General features: G+C 45.2%; 1 protein-coding gene across 1 annotated transcript in view; it reads left to right on the top strand.

Moving 5' to 3' along the window:
- Positions 1-20,000, top strand: part of LOC124049137 (disabled homolog 2-interacting protein-like) — a 253,523-nt gene that overhangs the window by 163,223 nt on the left and 70,300 nt on the right. Inside the window, 3 exon segments of the mRNA XM_046370502.1 lie at positions 4,262-4,415; positions 6,059-6,157; positions 17,161-17,715. Of these exon segments, the coding sequence (XP_046226458.1) occupies positions 4,262-4,415; positions 6,059-6,157; positions 17,161-17,715 (808 nt within the window).

The following is a 20,000-nucleotide window of genomic DNA, read 5'->3' as shown; positions in this document are numbered from 1 at the left end:
CATAGAAGACACTCTTCTCATAGAAGACACTACCCATAGAAGACACTCTACCCATAGAAGACACTCTTCTCATAGAAGACACTACCCATAGAAGACAGTCTTCTCATAGAAGACACTACCCATAGAAGACACTCTACCCATAGAAGACACTCTTCTCATAGAAGACATAGAAGACTCTTCTCTACCCATAGAAGACACTCTACCCATAGAAGACACTCTACCCATAGAAGACACTCTACCCATAGAAGACACTCTACCCATAGAAGACACTCTACCCATAGAAGACATTCTTCCCATAGAAGACACTCTACCCATAGAAGACACTCTACCCATAGAAGACACTCTACCCATAGAAGACACTCTACCCATAGAAGACACTCTACCCATAGAAGACACTCTACACATAGAAGACAGGTGGCAGTAGAAAGCACCCTCTCAGACAGACAAAGTGGGGTGGTATCAAACACATTGCCAACTGCAGAAACCTCTTTATTTGTTTACCATTCGTCTGAATCTGAAAGATGGGTGAAATATCTTTAAGGTTTAAGTCTCTCTTTATTTGAGCTGAATGTACTGAGAGTGAGCACTCAAAGAGCATTGTACTCAGCTATCTGGTATACACGTCGAGAGAGAGAGAGAGAGAGAGAGAGAGAGAGAGAGAGAGAGAGAGAGAGAGAGAGAGAGAGAGAGAGAGAGAGAGAGAGAGAGAGAGAGAGAGAGAGTTGGATGAACTAGACTCAGTGTAGAGCCTTGTTTTTGCATAAGCTGATTTTATGTGAGTGAATGAATCCCTTATGGGATTTTTTTATTTCTATTTAACCTTTATTTAACTAGGCAAGTCAGTTAAGAACAAATTCCTATTTAACATGACGGCCTAGGAACAGTGGGTTAACTGCCTTGCTAGATCTGGGATTCGATCTAGCAACCTTTCGGTTACAGGGCCAACTCTCTAACAGGCCCAACTCTCTAACAGGCCCAACTCTCTAACCGGCCCAACTCTCTAACCGGCCCAACTCTCTAACAGGCCCAACTCTCTAACCATCATTCTCAATGATGACATGTCTGGTGAGTATGCAGGCCATGGAATTGTGTACATCGGGCCATGCATTATCATGCTGAAATATGAGGTGATGGCGGCGGATGAATGGCATGACAAATTCCCTAAAACAATGTTGGAGGCGGCTTATAGTAGAGAAATTAACATTCAATTCTTTGGCAACATTCTCTGGTGGACATTCCTGCAGTCAGCATGGCAACAGCATGCTCCCTCAAAACTGCACATTTTAGAGTGGCCTTTTATTCTCCCCTGCACAAGGTGCACCTGTCTAATGATCATGCGGTTTAATCAGCTTCTTTAAATGCCACACCTGTCAGGTGGATGGATTATCTTGGCAAAGGAGAAGTTCTTACTAACAGAGATGTAAACAAATTTGTGCACAACATTTGAGAGAAATAAGCTTTTTGTGTCTATGGAACATTTCTGGGATCTTTTATTTCAGCTCATATTCCAGGCTTTATTTAAATATTCTGCAAAAAGAAATACATGTTCAAAATGGACAAAAAAAACAATTTCAGTTTCTCGTCATCACTCAGCCACATAATGCCAGGGAATATCTGGTGTGCTTTCTGGAATAAGAGCACGTGTATATCGTGGTAGAAAGGGAAATAGAGGATAAAATGAGTTTCTTTCTCTATTTCTTCAAGGTCACAATAGTTACATAGTGTTTCCTCTTCCATTTCACCACAATACCGATCTGTTTCAATATGCAGAGGCAATATCCCTGATCTTACCTGTTTCAATACGCAGAGGCAATATCCCTGATCTTACCTGTTTCAATACGCAGAGGCAATATCCCTGATCTTACCTGTTTCAATACGCAGAGGCAATATCCCTGATCTTACCTGTTTCAATACGCAGAGGCAATATCCCTGATCTTACCTGTTTCAATACGCAGAGGCAATATCCCTGATCTTACCTGTTTCAATACGCAGAGGCAATATCCCTGATCTTAACTGTTTCAGTACGCAGAGGCAATATCCTTGATCTTACCTGTTTCAGTACGCAGAGGCAATATCCTTGATCTTACCTGTTTCTGTACGCAGAGGCAATATCCTTGATCTTACCTGTTTCTGTACGCAGAGGCAATATCCTTGATCTTACCTGTTTCTGTATGCAGAGGCAATATCCTTGATCTTACCTGTTTCAGTACGCAGAGGCAATATCCTTGATCTTACCTGTTTCTGTACGCAGAGGCAATATCCTTGATCTTACCTGTTTCTGTACGCAGAGGCAATATCCTTGATCTTACCTGTTTCAATACGCAGAGGCAATATCCTTGATCTTACCTGTTTCAATACGCAGAGGCAATATCCTTGATCTTACCTGTTTCTGTACGCAGAGGCAATATCCTTGATCTTACCTGTGCACATATCAATCTTTTGCTTTTAGGTAGGTTGTACATAATATATCTCTCACACACATTCACCCTTAACAAAAGGTTCTCAATTTGGGAGTTTTGATGAATCTCCTCCACCCATTTTTTCCATATTTCATTATCAGTTGTTTTTGTCCAATAGTGTCCATGTCGAAATGAATTTGGTTTTCGTAAAATCACAGTCAGACTGTTGAAAAGGCAGTTGCCCAGGCTCCCCCTATGGATAGATCCCATTGAAAAACAGTGCTGGCTACTCTGGCAATTCGCATATCCAACTTTCTAGTCCAGTCTCACCATACAAGCCTTTTCCATCTCACCTCACATGGTTCCCAGCCCATGTACCCAGGTATTGCCAGTATAGGTACAAACTTGTGGATATCTAAAAAGTAACGTACCTGTTATTGACATGTTTGTATTTGACCTCTTAGCACCCCACACTCCTGCTGAATTGTCCAGAACAGGACACTGTCTGATACAGTTAGGAATACATAGCGTAACCAATATTTTGAGTGGTTTTGTTTTTCCTAGAACTCCCCCAAGAGCTCTACTTGTTGAGTCGGCCAGGATGTTCCGTATAGAAAGGTCATAAAAAAGACCCAAATATTTATAACTGCTAGTAAACTCAAGAATGTCTTCACCAAAACAAAACTTCTCTCTCTTAGTACCTGTGTGTGTGTGTGCGCCATATTCTCAGTGTAACAGCACAAATTACTGAGCTCCGTAAAACAATGCAAGCATTAAACAATTGGCCCTATCACAATGAGCCTACAGTTCCTCATCCAACAATTTGCATATATAGTGTTTTTTCTTCGATAAACAAACAGTCTGCCAAACAATTCAGGAAAATGTACATTCTCCTTCTGACAACAGAAGACAAGAAATGAGTTGTGTCTCCTGTGAATGACAATGCTTTTCTTTAGAACATTTAACTCTGTGTTACAGTAGATAGAAAATAGGATCAAACAGAATGTAGTGGGAGAGGTAGAGAGAGAGTCTGTTTTAGGGAATAACAGTATCAGAGATAAGGAAAGAGAGATTGCTCTGAGTGAAAGGGTCTGACAACACGCTAGCTGAATGTGATGGCGAACGTGTGAGTGAAAGGGTCTGACAACACGCTAGCAGCTGAATGTGATGGCGAACGTGTGAGTGAAAGGGTCTGACAACACGCTAGCTGAATGTGATGGCGAACGTGTGAGTGAAAGGGTCTGACAACACGCTAGCTGAATGTGATGGTGAACGTGTGAGTGAAAGGGTCTGACAACACGCTAGCTGACTGTGATGGCGAACGTGTGAGTGAAAGGGTCTGACAACACGCTAGCTGAATGTGATGGTGAACGTGTGAGTGAAAGGGTCTGACAACACGCTAGCTGACTGTGATGGCGAACGTGTGAGTGAAAGGGTCTGACAACACGCTAGCTGAATGTGATGGCGAACGTGTGAGTGAAAGGGTCTGACAACACGCTAGCTGACTGTGATGGCGAACGTGTGAGTGAAAGGGTCTGACAACACGCTAGCTGAATGTGATGGCGAACGTGTGAGTGAAAGGGTCTGACAACACGCTAGCTGAATGTGATGGCGAACGTGTGAGTGAAAGGGTCTGACAAAAAGCTAGCTGAATGTGATGGCGAACGTGTGAGTGAAAGTGTTTTTAAGTATGTGTTGATTTGAGAAAATGAACAGTACATGTAGTGTTGAGCCGAGGACTGATGGAGCATCCCATGTCTCTCCCTTTTCTTACACATCTCGCTCTCTCTTTCTGTCTCACACACACACCTATCCCCCTGCGAGTTAACTAACTCACCCTCTCCCCATCCCGCTTTCTCCAGTTCTAATCTGATGCCGAGGCTGAAGGAGTCTCGCAGCCACGAGTCGTTGCTCAGCCCCAGTAGTGCTGTGGAGGCCGTGGACCTCAGCATGGAGGACGAGGTGCTCATCAAACCTGTTCACAGCTCCATCCTCGGACAGGACTACTGCTTCCAGGTGAGGAGGAGCACAGACATAGAAGGGCACACACACACACACACACACACACACACACACACACACACACACACACACACACACACACACACACACACACACACACACACACACACACACACACACACACACACACACACACACACACACACACACACACACAGACAAACACACACTCAGACAGACACACACACACAGACACACAGACACACACACACACAGACAAACACACACACAGACAAACACACACACAGACACACAGACACACACACAGACAAACACACACACAGACAGACACACACACACACAGACACACACAGACACACACACAGACAAACACACACAGAGACAGACACACACACACACACACAGACACACACAGACACACACAGACACACACACACACAGACACACACACAGACAAACACACACACAGACAGACACACACACACACACACACACACACAGACACACACACACACAGACACACACAGACACACACACACACACACACACACAGACACACACAGACACACAGACACACACAGACACACACACACACAGACACACACACAGACAGACACACACACACACAGATGTACATTAAAGAGATACTTCAATCATATGCTACCGTACCTGTAGACTTCTAGTCATTGCGCTAAGACTAGTTAGCATCGCAAAACTACCTCTAACTTCCTTCATACTACACACAGAGACATACAAATAGTATCCATGAGTTTATCTGACTCTGGGAAAGTATACAATTGCAAAACTCTCACAGTATCCTTTTAAGCGCGCGGACAAACACGCAAGCGAACGCACACACACAAGCAAACACACACACAGGCACTCAACAGCATCTAGGCCAACTACTATGTTTACAGTTTTACATTCAGCAGACTGGCTTGCCTGGTTAAATAAAGGTACAATTTTGATTTTCAACAATTATCCAGAGCGACTTACAGAAGCAGTTAGGGTAAAGTATCTAGCTCAGGGCACATCGACAGACATTCACTTCAACATTCACCCACACAAGACACCTGGCAAGGCCCTCTTTATTAAGAGCACCCTCTCACATACACACACACCACAGGAGCACTGCCTTGAGGTGAGCAGCAGTAACCATACACACACACAGCAGGACCCTGGCTCTCAAACAAGCCCTGCTGGCAGTAGACACGTTGCTGAGAAGAGAGTGACTAAGCACTCTTTGAGCTCTTTCTGTGAGCAGGTTGAGAGGAAAAATAACCAGCCACTCTCTACCATGGACTGAAGAGACTTTCACTTATCGCTATCACTCTCATCGCACGACTCTCTCTTTCTCTTGCTCTCATATCCTCTCTCTTGTATCCATCTGTCTTCCTCTCTTTTTATTTATTTATCTCTCTCTCATGTCCAACCACTACCGAGTGCTTTACCCAATTGCATTATTCAATGATTCCTCATTCAGCTCCATCAACCCTATGTCAGACACCTTATTACTCAAAACAATGATTGTGTGTGTAGTCTAATATTCATATATCAAGATACATTGATTGTACGATAGTAGTGTGTTTCCTCTTTTTAGTCTGTGTATATCTTGTATCCTGCATCGGTTGGACAGAGGGACAGTGGTCACCGTGTTGTGTTTCTCTGGGTTTCAGGTCACCACCTCAACAGGAAGTAAATGTTTCTCCTGTCGATCTTCATCAGAGAGGGACAAGTGGATGGAGAACCTGAGGAGAGCCGTCCACCCCAACAAGGTGAGACCAGGGGTCTGAGGTCTAATGGTACAGAACGTTGCCAATAGAAATTCAACGATCAGTGTATTGGATTGATTCCAATCTTCTTGTTCAAGTACAAAGACAGAAACAGAGGCCTTCTGGATTCCAATTCCATCACTCATCTTAACTCAACAAGGGGCCCAGGGAAGATAGCAAGTGACCTGATTGGAAAAGAGCAGTTGAGTCAGACACTTAGACAGACGGAGAGTTAAATCATCCACACTGTCTGGTATTGTACTGTACATCTGCAGTGGTAGCACCTCTAGAGAGCCAGAGACACAGAGCCGTGGGAGAACACAGTCAGAACAGTCACCAGACTTCCAAACAGAGGACCCAACACTTTTCCTTTAATCACAACAGTGCAGCAAGATGGCAGGCGAGCGGCTAACATATGGCTCCCTGCGTCAAGCCAAGAAATAATGCAAATCTGACAGCGCTCTCCCGCCAACTCCATTATTATTTAACAAACTACTTTTTAATTTGAACTTTAAAGAAGTTTACCCAAAATCCAGAAACTCCCAAGTGATTCCATATATTGAAACTAGTTCAGTGGAGTTTTCCCTCTCCCCTTCTTTCTCCCTGTAGTGCTGTACTGGAACATCGGCAAAAACAGGTCAGGTGACTCCTGACGTCCTGGATGGAGGCCTCTCTCTGCTCCGTTGCCAATGAATTCATGATTCAGATAATCGGCGAAGTGTGGATAAATTCGTTATTTTATTATTCGATTTTTGTCAGAAGTACTATCAGTTTTAAGTCACGAAATGTGTACTTTTCAACCTAAAATATAAGCAATTATTTTATGTAGCTGACTGCCATAGTAACGGAGATGGGTAACAACAGCGCATTTGCCCCCTCGTGGGGAAGACCCTCCTACGTAGAATTTTCACGATATGTTATAAGGAGCTTGATGTCACTGATTTTCTTGGGGGGGAGGGCTGGTACAATAATTACATATAGCAATTATACACTGGAATGGTGGATGTGCAGAAGACGAATGTGCAAGTAGAGATACTGGGGTGCAAAGGAGCAAGATTAATAAATGAATACAGTATGGGGATCAGGTAGTTGGATGGGCTGTTTACAGATTTTTTGAACCTTTATTTAACTAGGCAAGTCAGTTAAGAACAAATTCTTATTTTCAATGACAGCCTACGAACAGTGGGTTAACTGCCTGTTCAAGTGCAGAACGACAGATTTGTACCTTGTCAGTTCGGGGGTTTGAACTTGCAACCTTCCGGTTACTAGTCCAACGCTCTAACCACTAGGCTACCCTGCCGCCCCAATGATGGGCTATGTACAGGTACAGTGGTCTGTGAGCTGCTCTGTGAGCTGCTCTAACAGCTGGTGCTTAAAGTTCCAGTTGCAGTCAGTTCCAGTCATTGGCAGAAGAGAACTGGGAGGAAAGGCGGCCAAAGGAGGAATTGGCTTTGGGGGTGACCAGTGAGATATACCTGCTGGAGCGCGTACTATGAGTGGGTGCTGCTATGATTTGACACACTGAACTCTATCAGAGAAGTAGTTGGTGAAACAGACGAGGCAGTCATTTGAGAAACCAAGGCTGTTGAGTCTGCCAATAAGAATGTTGTGATTGACAGAGTCAAAAGCCTTGGCCAGGTCGATGAATTCGGCAGCACAGTAATGTCTCTTATCGATGGCGGTTATGATATCGTTTAGGACCTTGAGCGTGGCTGAGGTGCAACCATGGCCAGCTCTGAAACCGGATTGCATAGCAGAGAAGGTACGGTGGGGTATAGGTCTGTAGCAGTTAGGGTCTAGAGTGTCTCCCCCTTTGAAGAGGGGGATGACCGTGGCAGCTTTCCAATCTTTGGGAATCTCAGACGATACGAAAGAGAGGTTGAACAGGCTAGTAATAGGGGTTGCAACAATTTTGGCAGATCATTTTAAAAAGTGAGTCTCCAGATTGTCTAACCCGGCTGATTTGTAGGGGTACAGATTTTGCAGCTCTTTCAGGACATTAGCTATCTGTATTTTGATGAAGGAGAAATGGGGAGGCTTGGGCGAGTTGCTGTGGGGAGTGCAGGGCTGTTGACTGGGGTAGAGGTAGCCAGGTGGAAAGCATGGCCAGCCGTAGAAAATTGAAATTCTCAATTATAGTGGATTTATCGGTGGTGACAGTGTTTCCTAGCCTCAGTGCTCCATGGACTTTACAGTGTCCCAGAACTTTTTTGAGTTTGTGCTACAGGATGCAAATTTAGCTTTCCTAACTGCCTGTGTATATTGGTTCCTAACTTCCCTGAAAAGTTGCATATCACGGGAGCTATTCGATGCTAATGCAGAACGCCACAAGATGTTTTTGTGCTGGTCAAGGGCAGTCAGGTCTGGAGAGAACCAAGGGCTATATCTGTTCCTGGTTCAACATTATTTGAAAGGGGCATACTCATTTCAGATGTGAGGAAGGCACTTTTAAAGAATGACCAGGCATACTCTACTGACGGGATGAGGTCAATATCCTTCCAGGATACCCGTGCCAGGTCGATTTAGAAAGGCCTGCTCGCTGAAGTGTTTTAGAGAGCGTTTGACAGTGATGAGGGGTGGTCGTTTTACCGCAGGCAATTTAAAAATATATATATTTTTATTTATTTATTTAACCTTTATTTAACCAGGTAGGCTAGTTGAGAACAAGTTCTCATTTGCAACTGCGACCTGGCCAAGATAAAGCATAGCAGTGTGAACAGACAACACAGAGTTACACATGGAGTAAACAATTAACAAGTCAATAACACAGTAGAAAAAAGGGGAGTCTATATATATACAATGTGTGCAAAAGGCATGAGGAGTTAATAATTACAATTTTGCAGATTAACACTGGAGTGATAAATGATCAGATGGTAATGTACAGGTAGAGATATTGGTGTGCAAAAGAGAATAAAAGTAAATAAATAAAAACAGTGTGGGGATGAGGTAGGTGAAAGTGGGTGGGCTATTTACCAATAGACTATGTACAGCTGCAGCGATCGGTTAGCTGCTCAGATAGCTGATGTTTGAAGTTGGTGAGGGAGATAAAAGTCTCCAACTTCAGCGATTTTTGCAATTCGTTCCAGTCACAGGCAGGAGAGTACTGGAACGAAAGGCTGCCAAATGAGGTGTTGGCTTTAGGCATGATCAGTGAGATACACCTGCTGGAGCAAGTGCTACGGCTGGGTGTTGCCATCGTTACCAGTGAACTGAGATAAGGCGGAGCTTTACCTAGCATGGACTTGTAGATGACCTGGAGCCAGTGGGTCTGGCGACGAATATGTAGCGAGGGCCAGCCGACTAGAGCATACAAGTCGCAGTGGTGGGTGGTATAAGGTGCTTTAGTGACAAAACGGACGGCACTGTGATAAACTGCATCCAGTTTGCTGAGTAGAGTGTTGGAAGCAATTTTGTAGATGACATCACCGAAGTCGAGGATCGGTAGGATAGTCAGTTTTACTAGGGTAAGCTTGGCGGTGTGAGTGGAGGAGGCTTTGTTGAGGAATAGAAAGCCGAATCTTGATTTGATTTTCGATTGGAGATGTTTGATATGAGTCTGGAAGGAGAGTTGGCAGTCTAGCCAGACACCTAGGTACTTATAGATGTCCACATATTCAAGGTCGGAACCATCCAGGGTGGTGATGCTAGTCGGGCATGCGGGTGCAGGCAGCGATCGGTTGAAAAGCATGCATTTGGTTTTACTAGCGTTTAAGAGCAGTTGGTGGCCACGGAAGGAATGTTGTATGGCATTGAAGCTCGTTTGGAGGTTAGATAGCAGAGTGTCCAATGACGGGCCGAAAGTATATAGAATGGTGTCGTCTGCGTAGAGGTGGATCAGAGAATCGCCCGCAGCAAGACCAACATCATTGATATATACAGAGAAAAGAGTCGGCCCGAGAATTGAACCCTGTGGCACCCCCATAGAGACTGCCAGAGGACCGGACAGCATGCCCTCCGATTTGACACACTGAACTCTGTCTGCAAAGTAATTGGTGAAACAGGCAAGGCAGTCATCCGAAAAACCGAGGCTACTGAGTCTGCCGATAAGAATATGGTCATTGACAGAGTCGAAGGCCTTGGCAAGGTCGATGAAGACGGCTGCACAGTACTATCTTTTATCGATGGCGGTTATGATATCGTTTAGTACGTTGAGTGTGGCTGAGGTGCACCCGTGACTGGCTCGGAAACCAGATTGCACAGCGGAGAAGGTACGGTGGGATTCGAGATGGTCAGTGACCTGTTTGTTGACTTGGCTTTCGAAGAACTTAGATAGGCAGGGCAGGATGGATATAGGTCTGTAACAGTTTGGGTCCAGGGTGTCTCCCCCTTTGAAGAGGGGGATGACTGCGGCAGCTTTCCAATCCTTGGGGGATCTCAGACGATATGAAAGAGAGGTTGAACAGGCTGGTAATAGGGGTTGCGACAATGGCGGCGGATAGTTTCAGAAATAGAGGGTCCAGATTGTCAAGCCCAGCTGATTTATACGGGTCCAGGTTTTGCAGCTCTTTCAGAACATCTGCTATCTGGATTTGGGTAAAGGAGAACCTGGAGAGGCTTGGGCGAGGAGCTGCGGGGGGGGCGGAGCTGTTGGCCGAGGTTGGAGTAGCCAGGCGGAAGGCATGGCCAGCCGTTGAGAAATTCTTGTTGAAGTTTTCGATAATCATGGATTTATCGGTGGTGACTGTGTTCCCTAGCCTCAGTGCAGTGGGCAGCTGGGAGGAGGTGCTCTTGTTCTCCATCGACTTCACAGTGTCCCAGAACTTTTTGGAGTTGGAGCTACAGGATGCAAACTTCTGCCTGAAGAAGCTGGCCTTAGCTTTCCTGACTGACTGCGTGTATTGGTTCCTGACTTCCCTGAACAGTTGCATATCGCGGGGACTATTCGATGCTATTGCAGTCTGCCACAGGATGTTTTTGTGCTGGTCGAGGGCAGTCAGGTCTGGAGTGAACCAAGGGCTGTATCTGTTCTTAGTTGTTTGAACGGAGCATGCTTATCTAAAATGGTGAGGAAGTTTTAAAGAATGACCAGGCATCCTCAACTGACGGGATGAGGTCAATGTCCTTCCAGGATACCCGGGCCAGGTCGATTAGAAAGGCCTGCTCACAGAAGTGTTTTAGGGAGCGTTTGACAGTGATGAGGGGTGGTCGTTTGACTGCGGCTCCGTAGCGGATACAGGCAATGAGGCAGTGATCGCTGAGATCCTGGTTGAAGACAGCGGAGGTGTATTTGGAGGGCCAGTTGGTCAGGATGACGTCTATGAGGGTGCCCTTGCTTACAGAGTTAGGGTTGTACCTGGTGGGTTCCTTGATGATTTGTGTGAGATTGAGGGCATCTAGCTTAGATTGTAGGACTGCCAGGGTGTTAAGCATATTCCAGTTTAGGTCACCTAACAGAACAAACTCTGAAGCTAGATGGGGGGCGATCAATTCACAAATGGTGTCCAGGGCACAGCTGGGAGCTGAGGGGGGTCGGTAGCAGGCGGCAACAGTGAGAGACTTATTTCTGGAGAGAGTAATTTTCAAAATTAGTAGTTTGAACTGTTTGGGTATGGACCTGGAAAGTATGACATTACTTTGCAGGCTATCTCTGCAGTAGACTGCAACTCCTCCCCCTTTGGCAGTTCTACCTTGACGGAAGATGTTATAGTTGGGTATGGAAATCTCTGAATTTTTGGTGGCCTTCCTGAGCCAGGATTCAGACTCGGCAAGGACATCAGGGTTAGCAGAGTGTGCTAAAGCAGTGAGTAAAACAAACTTAGGGAGGAGGCTTCTGATGTTGACATGCATGAAACCAAGGCTTTTTCGATCACAGAAGTCAACAAATGAGGGTGCCTGGGGACATGCAGGGCCTGGGTTTACCTCCACATCACCCGCGGAACAGAGAAGGAGTAGTATGAGGGTGCGGCTAAAGGCTATCAAAACTGGTCGCCAAGAGTGTTGGGGACAGAGAATAAGAGGAGCAGGTTTCTGGGCATGGTTGAATATATTCAGGGCATAATGCGCAGACAGGGGTATGGTGGGGTGCGGGTACAGCGGAGGTAAGCCCAGGCACTGGGTGATGATGAGAGAGGTTGTATCTCTGGACATGCTGGTTGTAATGGGTGAGGTCACCGCATGTGTGGGAGGTGGGACAAAGGAGGTATCAGGGGTATGAAGAGTGGAACTAGGGGCTCCATTGTGAACTAAAACAATGATAACTAACCTGAGCAACAGTATACAAGGCATAATGACATTTGAGTGAGACATACAGCGAGGCATACAGTAATCACAGGTGTTGAATTGGGAAAGCTAGCTAAAACAGTAGGTGAGACAACAACAGCTAATCAGCTAGCACAACAACAGCAGGTAAAATGGCGTTGACTAGGCAACGGGGCCGACAGATAAAACAAACAAGCAGAATGGAGTACTGTGATTAATGGACAGTCCAGCGTGCATCAGCTATGTAGCCAAGTGATCAGTGTCCAGGGGGCAGCGGTGGATGGGGCAGGGAAGCTGGACTGGCGAGTGTTATCCAGGTTAAAAAACTAACAATGACTAAATAGCTTGTAGCTAGTTAGCTGGTTAGCTTCTGGAGGTTCTTCAGTGTGTTCTAAAAATTAAAAATCATAGAGATTCCGTATCACCTTGGGTGAGGCAGGTTTCCGGAAGGTATAAACAAATTAAAAATCGGAAAGAGATAGGAAGTACATATGGGTCCAGTGAGTGTTTGGGACGTGGCGATGCAGACGGTTAGCAGGCCTGTGCTAACAGTTAGCAGGCCGGGGTAAACAAGGTAGCAGTTAGCGGACCAGGGCTAAACAAGCTAGCAGTTAGCAGGCCGAATTAGCAATCAAGGAGATAGCAAGGGCTTGAGAGTTAGCCTTTGGTGGACGTCGCGATGGGGTGAGTCTGTTTATTCCTCTTCATGCGGTAACATCGATAGACCAGTCGTGGGCCCGGGTATTGTAGCCCAGGAGTATGCTACGGTGGTAAGCACAGGTGCTCTGGCCGGGCTAGCTTCAAGCTAAGTGGGTGGAAACGCTAGCCAGGAGTAATCATCCGGGGTTGCGGTTTAGCTAGATAGCTAGTTGTGAAGATCCAGCTGAAAAAAAAATTCCGTTTGCGGTGGGAATCCGGGGATAAAAATAGATAGGTCCGTTATGCTCTGGTTAGCGTCGCGTTGTTCGAACTTGCGAGAGTTTTCCGAGCTAAAGGTTAGCTAATGACCGGTTTGCTGAAGACCGCTAGCATAGCTGGTGGTTAGCTGGCTAGCTTCAGTTGAGGGGTTCCGGTTCCGAAGTAAATATAAATACTTTAGGAAAAAGTAGCTACATTGGGTGAGGCGGGTTGCAGGAGAGTATTTGGAAGCTTAGGTTTAGCAAAATGTTTTTAAAGATATGCGAAGAAAAATATGTAAAAACGAAAAAGAAACGATATATACAAGGGACACGATACGACAGGACGACTTACTGCTACGCCATCTTGGATCAAGGCAGTAATCGTTGAAATCTTTGTTGAAAACAACAGAGGTATATTTGTAGGGCAAGTTGATTAGGATGATATCTATGAGGGTGGAAAGCATGTCCCAGTTTAGGTCACCAAGCAGCTCGAGCTCAGAAGATAGATGGGGGGGCAATCAGTTCACATATGGTGTCCAGGGCACAGCTGGAAGCAGAGGGTGTTCTATAGCAAGCAGCAACAGTGAGAGACTTGTTTTTGGAAATCTGGATTTTTAAAAGTAGAAGCTTGAATTGTTTGGGTACAGACCTGGATAGTAAGACAGAACTCTGCAGGCTATCTCTGCAGTAGATTGCAACACCGCCCCCTTTGGCAGTTCTATCTTGTCAGAAAATGTTATAGTTCGGAAATTTCAGGGTTTTTGGTGGTCTTCCTGAGTCAGGATTCAGACATGGCTAGGACATCCGGGTTGGCAGAGTGTGTTAGGGCAGTGAATAAAACAAACTTAGGGAGGAGGCTTCTAATGTTAACATGCATGAAACCAAGGCTTTTACGGTTACAGAAGTCAACAAATGATAGCACCTGGGGAATGGGAGTGAAGGTAGGCATTGCAGGGCCTGGATTAACCTCCACAACACCAGAGGAACAGAGGAGGAGTAGGATCAGGGTACGGCTAAAGTAACTGGTCATTTAGTACATTCAGAACAGAGAGTAAAAGGAGCAGATTTCTGGGCATGGTAGAATAGGTTCAAGGCATAATGTACAGACAAAGGTATGGTAGGATGTGAATACAGGCAGGTTAAACATATGCATGGAGTGACGATGAAAGAGATACTGTCTCTAGAAATATAATTTAAACCAGGTGATGTCACCGCATGTGTGGTAGGTGGAACTAAAGTGTTTAAAAAGGTGTATTGAGCAGGGTTAGAGGCGCTAGAGTGAAATAAGGCAATAATTACTAACCAAAACAGCAATGGACAAGGCACATTGACGTTAGCGAGAGGCATGCTTAGCCGAGTGATCATATGAGTCCAGTGAGTGGCTTCAGGCAACTAGCGGGCCAGGGCTAGCAAGCTAGCAGAAGGGCCTTGGAGGGACGTCGCGACAGAAGAAAGTCTCGTACTGTGATGTCGGCAGACGGATCAGCAGGGCTCCGTGTGGTAAACCAGGCCAATTGGTAAAAAAGATATAGTGGCCAAAGAATTTGTCCAATGGGCTTCTTAAGCTAACAGTCCGATGTGCAAAACAGCAATGGACAAGGCATATTGACGTTAGCGAGAGGCATGCGTAGCCGAGTGATCATATGAGTCCAGTGAGTGGCTTCAGGCAGCTAGTGGGCTGCGGCTAGCAGGCTAGCGGATGGGCATTCAGGGGACGACGCGACGGTGGAGCCAGTTGAGAAAACCCCCTCACGCGAATCACGTCGGTGGTCCAGTCGTGATGGGTCGGCGGGGATCCAGGCCAGTTGGCAAAATAGGTATTGTAGTCCAAGGAGTGGCTGATGGACCTCTTTGGCTAGCCGGGAGATGTGCCTAGCAGATGGGCCTAGCAAGTCTAGCTCCAGGCTCATTGGTTCTTGCTTCGGGACAGAGACGTTATCCAGGAGTGGCCACTCGAATAGCAGCTAGCTAACTGCGATGATCCAGGTGAATATGGAGAAAAATAAGTCCGATTTGCTCTGGTTTGAGTCACGCTGTGCAGACTGGCGAGAGTTGTCCGTGCTAGAGGTAGCTGATGACCACTAGCAGTGGCTAGCTGACTACTAGTTAGCTGGCTAGCTCTGTTGGGGTTGCGGTTAAGAGGATGGATCAGCAGGGCTCCGTGTGGTAAACCAGGCTGAGAAGAAATTTAAGCTTTAAGCTAACAGTCCAATGTGCTCTAGAGAGCTAGCGGGCCGCAGCTAGCTAGTAGCCAGTTAGCTGGTAGCTAGCTTTTGATGGGGGTTCCGGTTCTTAAGTATAAAAATAGCAGATCCGTACCACATTGGGTGAGGCGAGTTGCAGGAGAGTATATTCAGTCCACATATGGAAAGTGATATTAAAATATATATGAAAATAACACAACAAATGAAAACTATGTTTACACGGAAGGGACAAGACAAAAACATACGTCCGACTGCTACGCCATCTTGGAATATTTTGTGTAACAAGCAATATTTGTGTGTGACTGTGGTCCAGCTACTACCTCGGCGGTGAACGGCGGTGGCCATCTGAAGATACATTTGCCTAAATTCTTCATCCAAATTTGTGGGGCTCAAATAAATATGGTTTCAACTACACCATCAGCGCTCCTTCAGTAGTTTTCTTCATCACCTGCGAGTATTTAGTCATCAGGCTTATTTGAAGGTTGTTGTTAACTTGGTACAACGAATATGTAAAGCTGTGTTCACATCTCTGCTGAAAAAAAGTTTTTACCCATCTCCCTGCTGTGGCAGTAGGCTACTGAAAATAATGTATCAAATAATTGCAAATGTTTTAGGTGGAAAAGAAGAGTCAGATTTCCTGACTCAAAACTGATAGTACTTTTGACAAAAAATAGCTAATTTGGCCGTACACTTTCAATAAAACAACACATTTTGCACACGGATTTCTGAATCATTAATTCACTGGCAACAGAGAAAAGTGAGGCCTGCATCCAGCAATGTTACATTTTTGAGGCTGTTTCAGTACAGCACTACAGGGAGAGGGAAAACTTCCCTGAACTAGTTTCAATGTATGGAATCACTTGGGAGTTTCTGGATTTTGGGTAAAAATCTCCTTTAGGAAAAAAGTTAGGCAATAACCTTGAAGTGTCTGGCAGGGATATGAATCTTTCCATCTCTGCCTTGCAAGTCTTTAATTATTTAGTGATTTTCCACAGATTAGATACAGTGTAGGTTTGCTTGTTTGTCCGTAAACATCGGCGCTTGAAGGGGAAAGGGAAAGGGGGGTAGTTGTCCAACTGAATGTATTCAACTGAAACCGCGTTTTTGAAATGAGAAAAGGGGGGGAAACTATTTGTAGTGAGTGTAAAATAACGTGCAATATCTAAAACAGTCTGGAAACCATTTGCTGAGTTCTATTCATGAGAATGTTATTGTATTACTGTTTCCATTAAATACATTTTGCATAGTGAACTGTATTTCTATGCAGAATCTACCTTTGAGTACCATTAACGTATGCATTTTAATCATCTATTTATTAGTGTGTAATGTCTTAATACCCATTATAAGGTATACTAACTCCATCCACTCTCCCTGCACTCCAATGAGTCTAGCTTTAATCAAGCACATCTCAAGTATTTTTTTATATTTTAGATATGTTGATGTCATTTTTCTATTTTGGAAGGCTCAGAATCTACCATGTTTACAGAGAGAAGCACCACATTCCCATATAATCTTTGGGTAGCACCAACATACCTGCATACTATTTGAGATATGTATTAGATCCAGGTCTGGCTACCATTGACCCTAACCTTTCCTCTTCTCTCTCTCAAGTATTTGAGTTACAGTCAGTATGTACTAAAGTCTAGACCCAGGTCTGGGATCCACCCTGTCCCTAACCCACCCCCCTTTCTCTATCCCCACACAGGACAACAGCCGTCGGGTGGAGAACATGCTGAAGCTGTGGATCATCGAAGCCAAGGACATTCCGGCCAAGAAGAAGTACTTCTGCGAGTTGTGTCTGGACGACACCCTGTATGCCCGCACCACCTGCAAGCTCAAGACCGACAACGTCTTCTGGGGCGAGCACTTTGAGTTCAACAACCTCCCGGCTGCCAAGAGCATCACGGTCCACCTCTACAAGGACTCGGACAAGAAAAAGAAAAAAGACAAGAACAATTACATCGGACTGGTCAACATCCCAGTCGCCGCGGTGACGGGAAGGCAGTTCATGGAGAAGTGGTACCCGGTAAGCACTCCGACGCCTAACAAGGGAAAGACGTCAGGGCCCATGATTCGGATCAAGGCCCGCTACCAGAGCATGAACATCCTGCCTATGGAGATGTATAAGGAGTTTGCAGAGTACACCACCAATAACTACATGTTGCTGTGCTCCGTGCTGGAGCCTGGCATCAGTGTGAAGAACAAGGAGGAGATGGCTTCTGCCCTGGTCCACATTCTACAGAGCACCGGCAAGGCCAAGGTAGGAACCCAGTGATCATAAAGATGACTCGTTCACAAACACATTTACTTTTGTTTTACAAATGTTTTGGTTCAATTTGCTCTCAATGTTTCCTGTCTAAGACTTTGCTCAAGGTAGTAACTGCAACAGGAGCGTTGACTAAGTAAGGTCAATGTCTGTCTTCCTCTGTGCAACACACAGCTATCAGAACTCAGCTTTTATTCTGTATTACAGTAGTATTCTATGTCACCGAGTTCAACCTGAAGGCAAGTCAACCTCAGGAATGTGGTCGAACCTGACTAAATGCTTTTTAAATATTTGACCTGGGCCAGCAGCTGTCTCAGCAGAGCCAGAGGCCAGAGAGGGTATTTCCTGTTTGTTTAACAGAATCTTCACTTTTTCCTTTTAACCGCTAGTGGAGCAGATGGGCTCATGTTAGTTTAACAGAGAAAGTATTAGATCCCAAACTGCTGTTAATCCACCCTCAGTTGTCCTTAGTTCATTTTCCTGCAGGGTTGTAAAGCTCAGAGATGTTTGTGATGGGTTGTAAAGCTCAGGGATGTTTGGGATGGGTTGTAAAGCTCAGAGATGTTTGTGATGGGTTGTAAAGCTAAAAGCTCAGAGATGTTTGGGATGGGTTGTAAAAGCTCAGGGATGTTTGGGATGGGTTGTAAAAGCTCAGGGATGTTTGTGATGATTCAACAGAACAAAAGAGAATTGGTGTTAGCTGTTGTGTTAGCAGGTCCAGATTAACCCACTGTGTTAGCATGGTGTTTTGAGCTTGTTTTGGGGGTCGGTTTGGGGTCGGTTCTGAGAGATGATCTCTCATCCAGGTAGCAGTCTACACTCTACCACACTATCACACCCACTCTCTCTCTCAAGCTATCAAATTGGCTACCTACTGCAATGCCTATTATTATACTGTATGCAACATTCATTGGCTGCTGCCTCGGTGAGAGGAGGTTTCTTTGCACTTTTCTCTTTATGTTATTTTCCAGTTGCCAAGGACAACTTGAGCGCAAGCCAGCCAGCAAGGACGCTCTTGACATTGTCTCCTGAACAGAGCTTTGAAGCTCCCTGACTTTCTCTCTCTGACTGACTTCATCAGACTGCCATGATGAACGATTAGTACTTAAGAGGTCCTGCTGAGAGCTGCAGTAGACTTTCACTGTCCCTGCACTGGGTTGGTCAGACAAACACGCTAGAAAGGCCCTGTCTGTCTCTGGAGAAATGGCCACACTGTTAATTAGACCTAATTCATTTCAGTGTCCCTGAAACGTGTTAAACCTTCATCTCTCCCGTACTTCCCTCTTTCATCTGCCTGTCTTCTCCCATGGAGATGGGTCGTAAAACGTTAATACCAGCAGAGAGAGACTGTTTCAAAGTTGATTTTCACCAGGGACGGCTTCATGGGACAATGTCCCCACAAATCTATATTTCCTCATTTCCTCTACAAACATTTATTACGAGCAGACTAATAATTGAAAAGCCAGTAAAACCTATTAAAGGGATAGCCAGAATCCAATGGATACATTTAGCCTGGACAGGAATATATTGACTGATTCATTTATTTACAGCTGTTGTCTTTTGGGGTGTTAGTTCGGGTGGCTTCAGCAAACTTCGTCAGACAAACAAACTACCCTTTGTCACATTCTGACCATAGTTCTGTTATTATATCTTTGTTTTAGTATGGTCAGGGCGTGAGTTGGGGTGGGCAGTCTATGTTTGGTTTTCTATGTTGGTTTTTGTGTTCGGCCTAGTATGGTTCTCAATCAGAGGCAGGTGTTGTTAGTTGTCTCTGATTGAGAATCATACTTAGGCAGCCTGGGTTTCACTTTTGGTTCGTGTGTGTTTGTTTCCGTGTGAGTGTTTGGGCCAAACGGTACTGATTCGGTTTTGTATATTTCACGTTTATTATTTTGTTCCAGTGTTCACTTGTGTTTTTGAATAAATCAATCTGGACACTTACCACGCTGCGTTTTGGTCCGATCCTTACTCCTCCTCAGACGGAGAGGAGGAAATCCGTTACACTCTTCTCCTGCTGAAGATTTCTCAAAACAGGAGAAATGACAGAAAACGTCTCTCTGGAGGGAGCTCTGTGTCCCTTATACTGCTTTGAACATTTCATGTGTACACACACACATCTTGGCTTTAGATTTCCCTGGAATCCTAGGCTACATTATGGATGGTGCACGACACATATTGTAGCCCACAGCACCACAACACACCCCAAATATTCCTAACTAATAGTCCTAAAAAACATTCCAGGGTACATCAGACCCAGACTTGATGAGGCTGGAATGCTT

The sequence above is a fragment of the Oncorhynchus gorbuscha genome, linkage group LG11 (genome assembly GCF_021184085.1).
Source record: "Oncorhynchus gorbuscha isolate QuinsamMale2020 ecotype Even-year linkage group LG11, OgorEven_v1.0, whole genome shotgun sequence".
NCBI classification, from domain to species: domain Eukaryota; kingdom Metazoa; phylum Chordata; class Actinopteri; order Salmoniformes; family Salmonidae; genus Oncorhynchus; species Oncorhynchus gorbuscha.
Note: the sequence above shows the minus strand (reverse complement) of the source record. Positions and strands in the feature narration are given on the sequence as shown.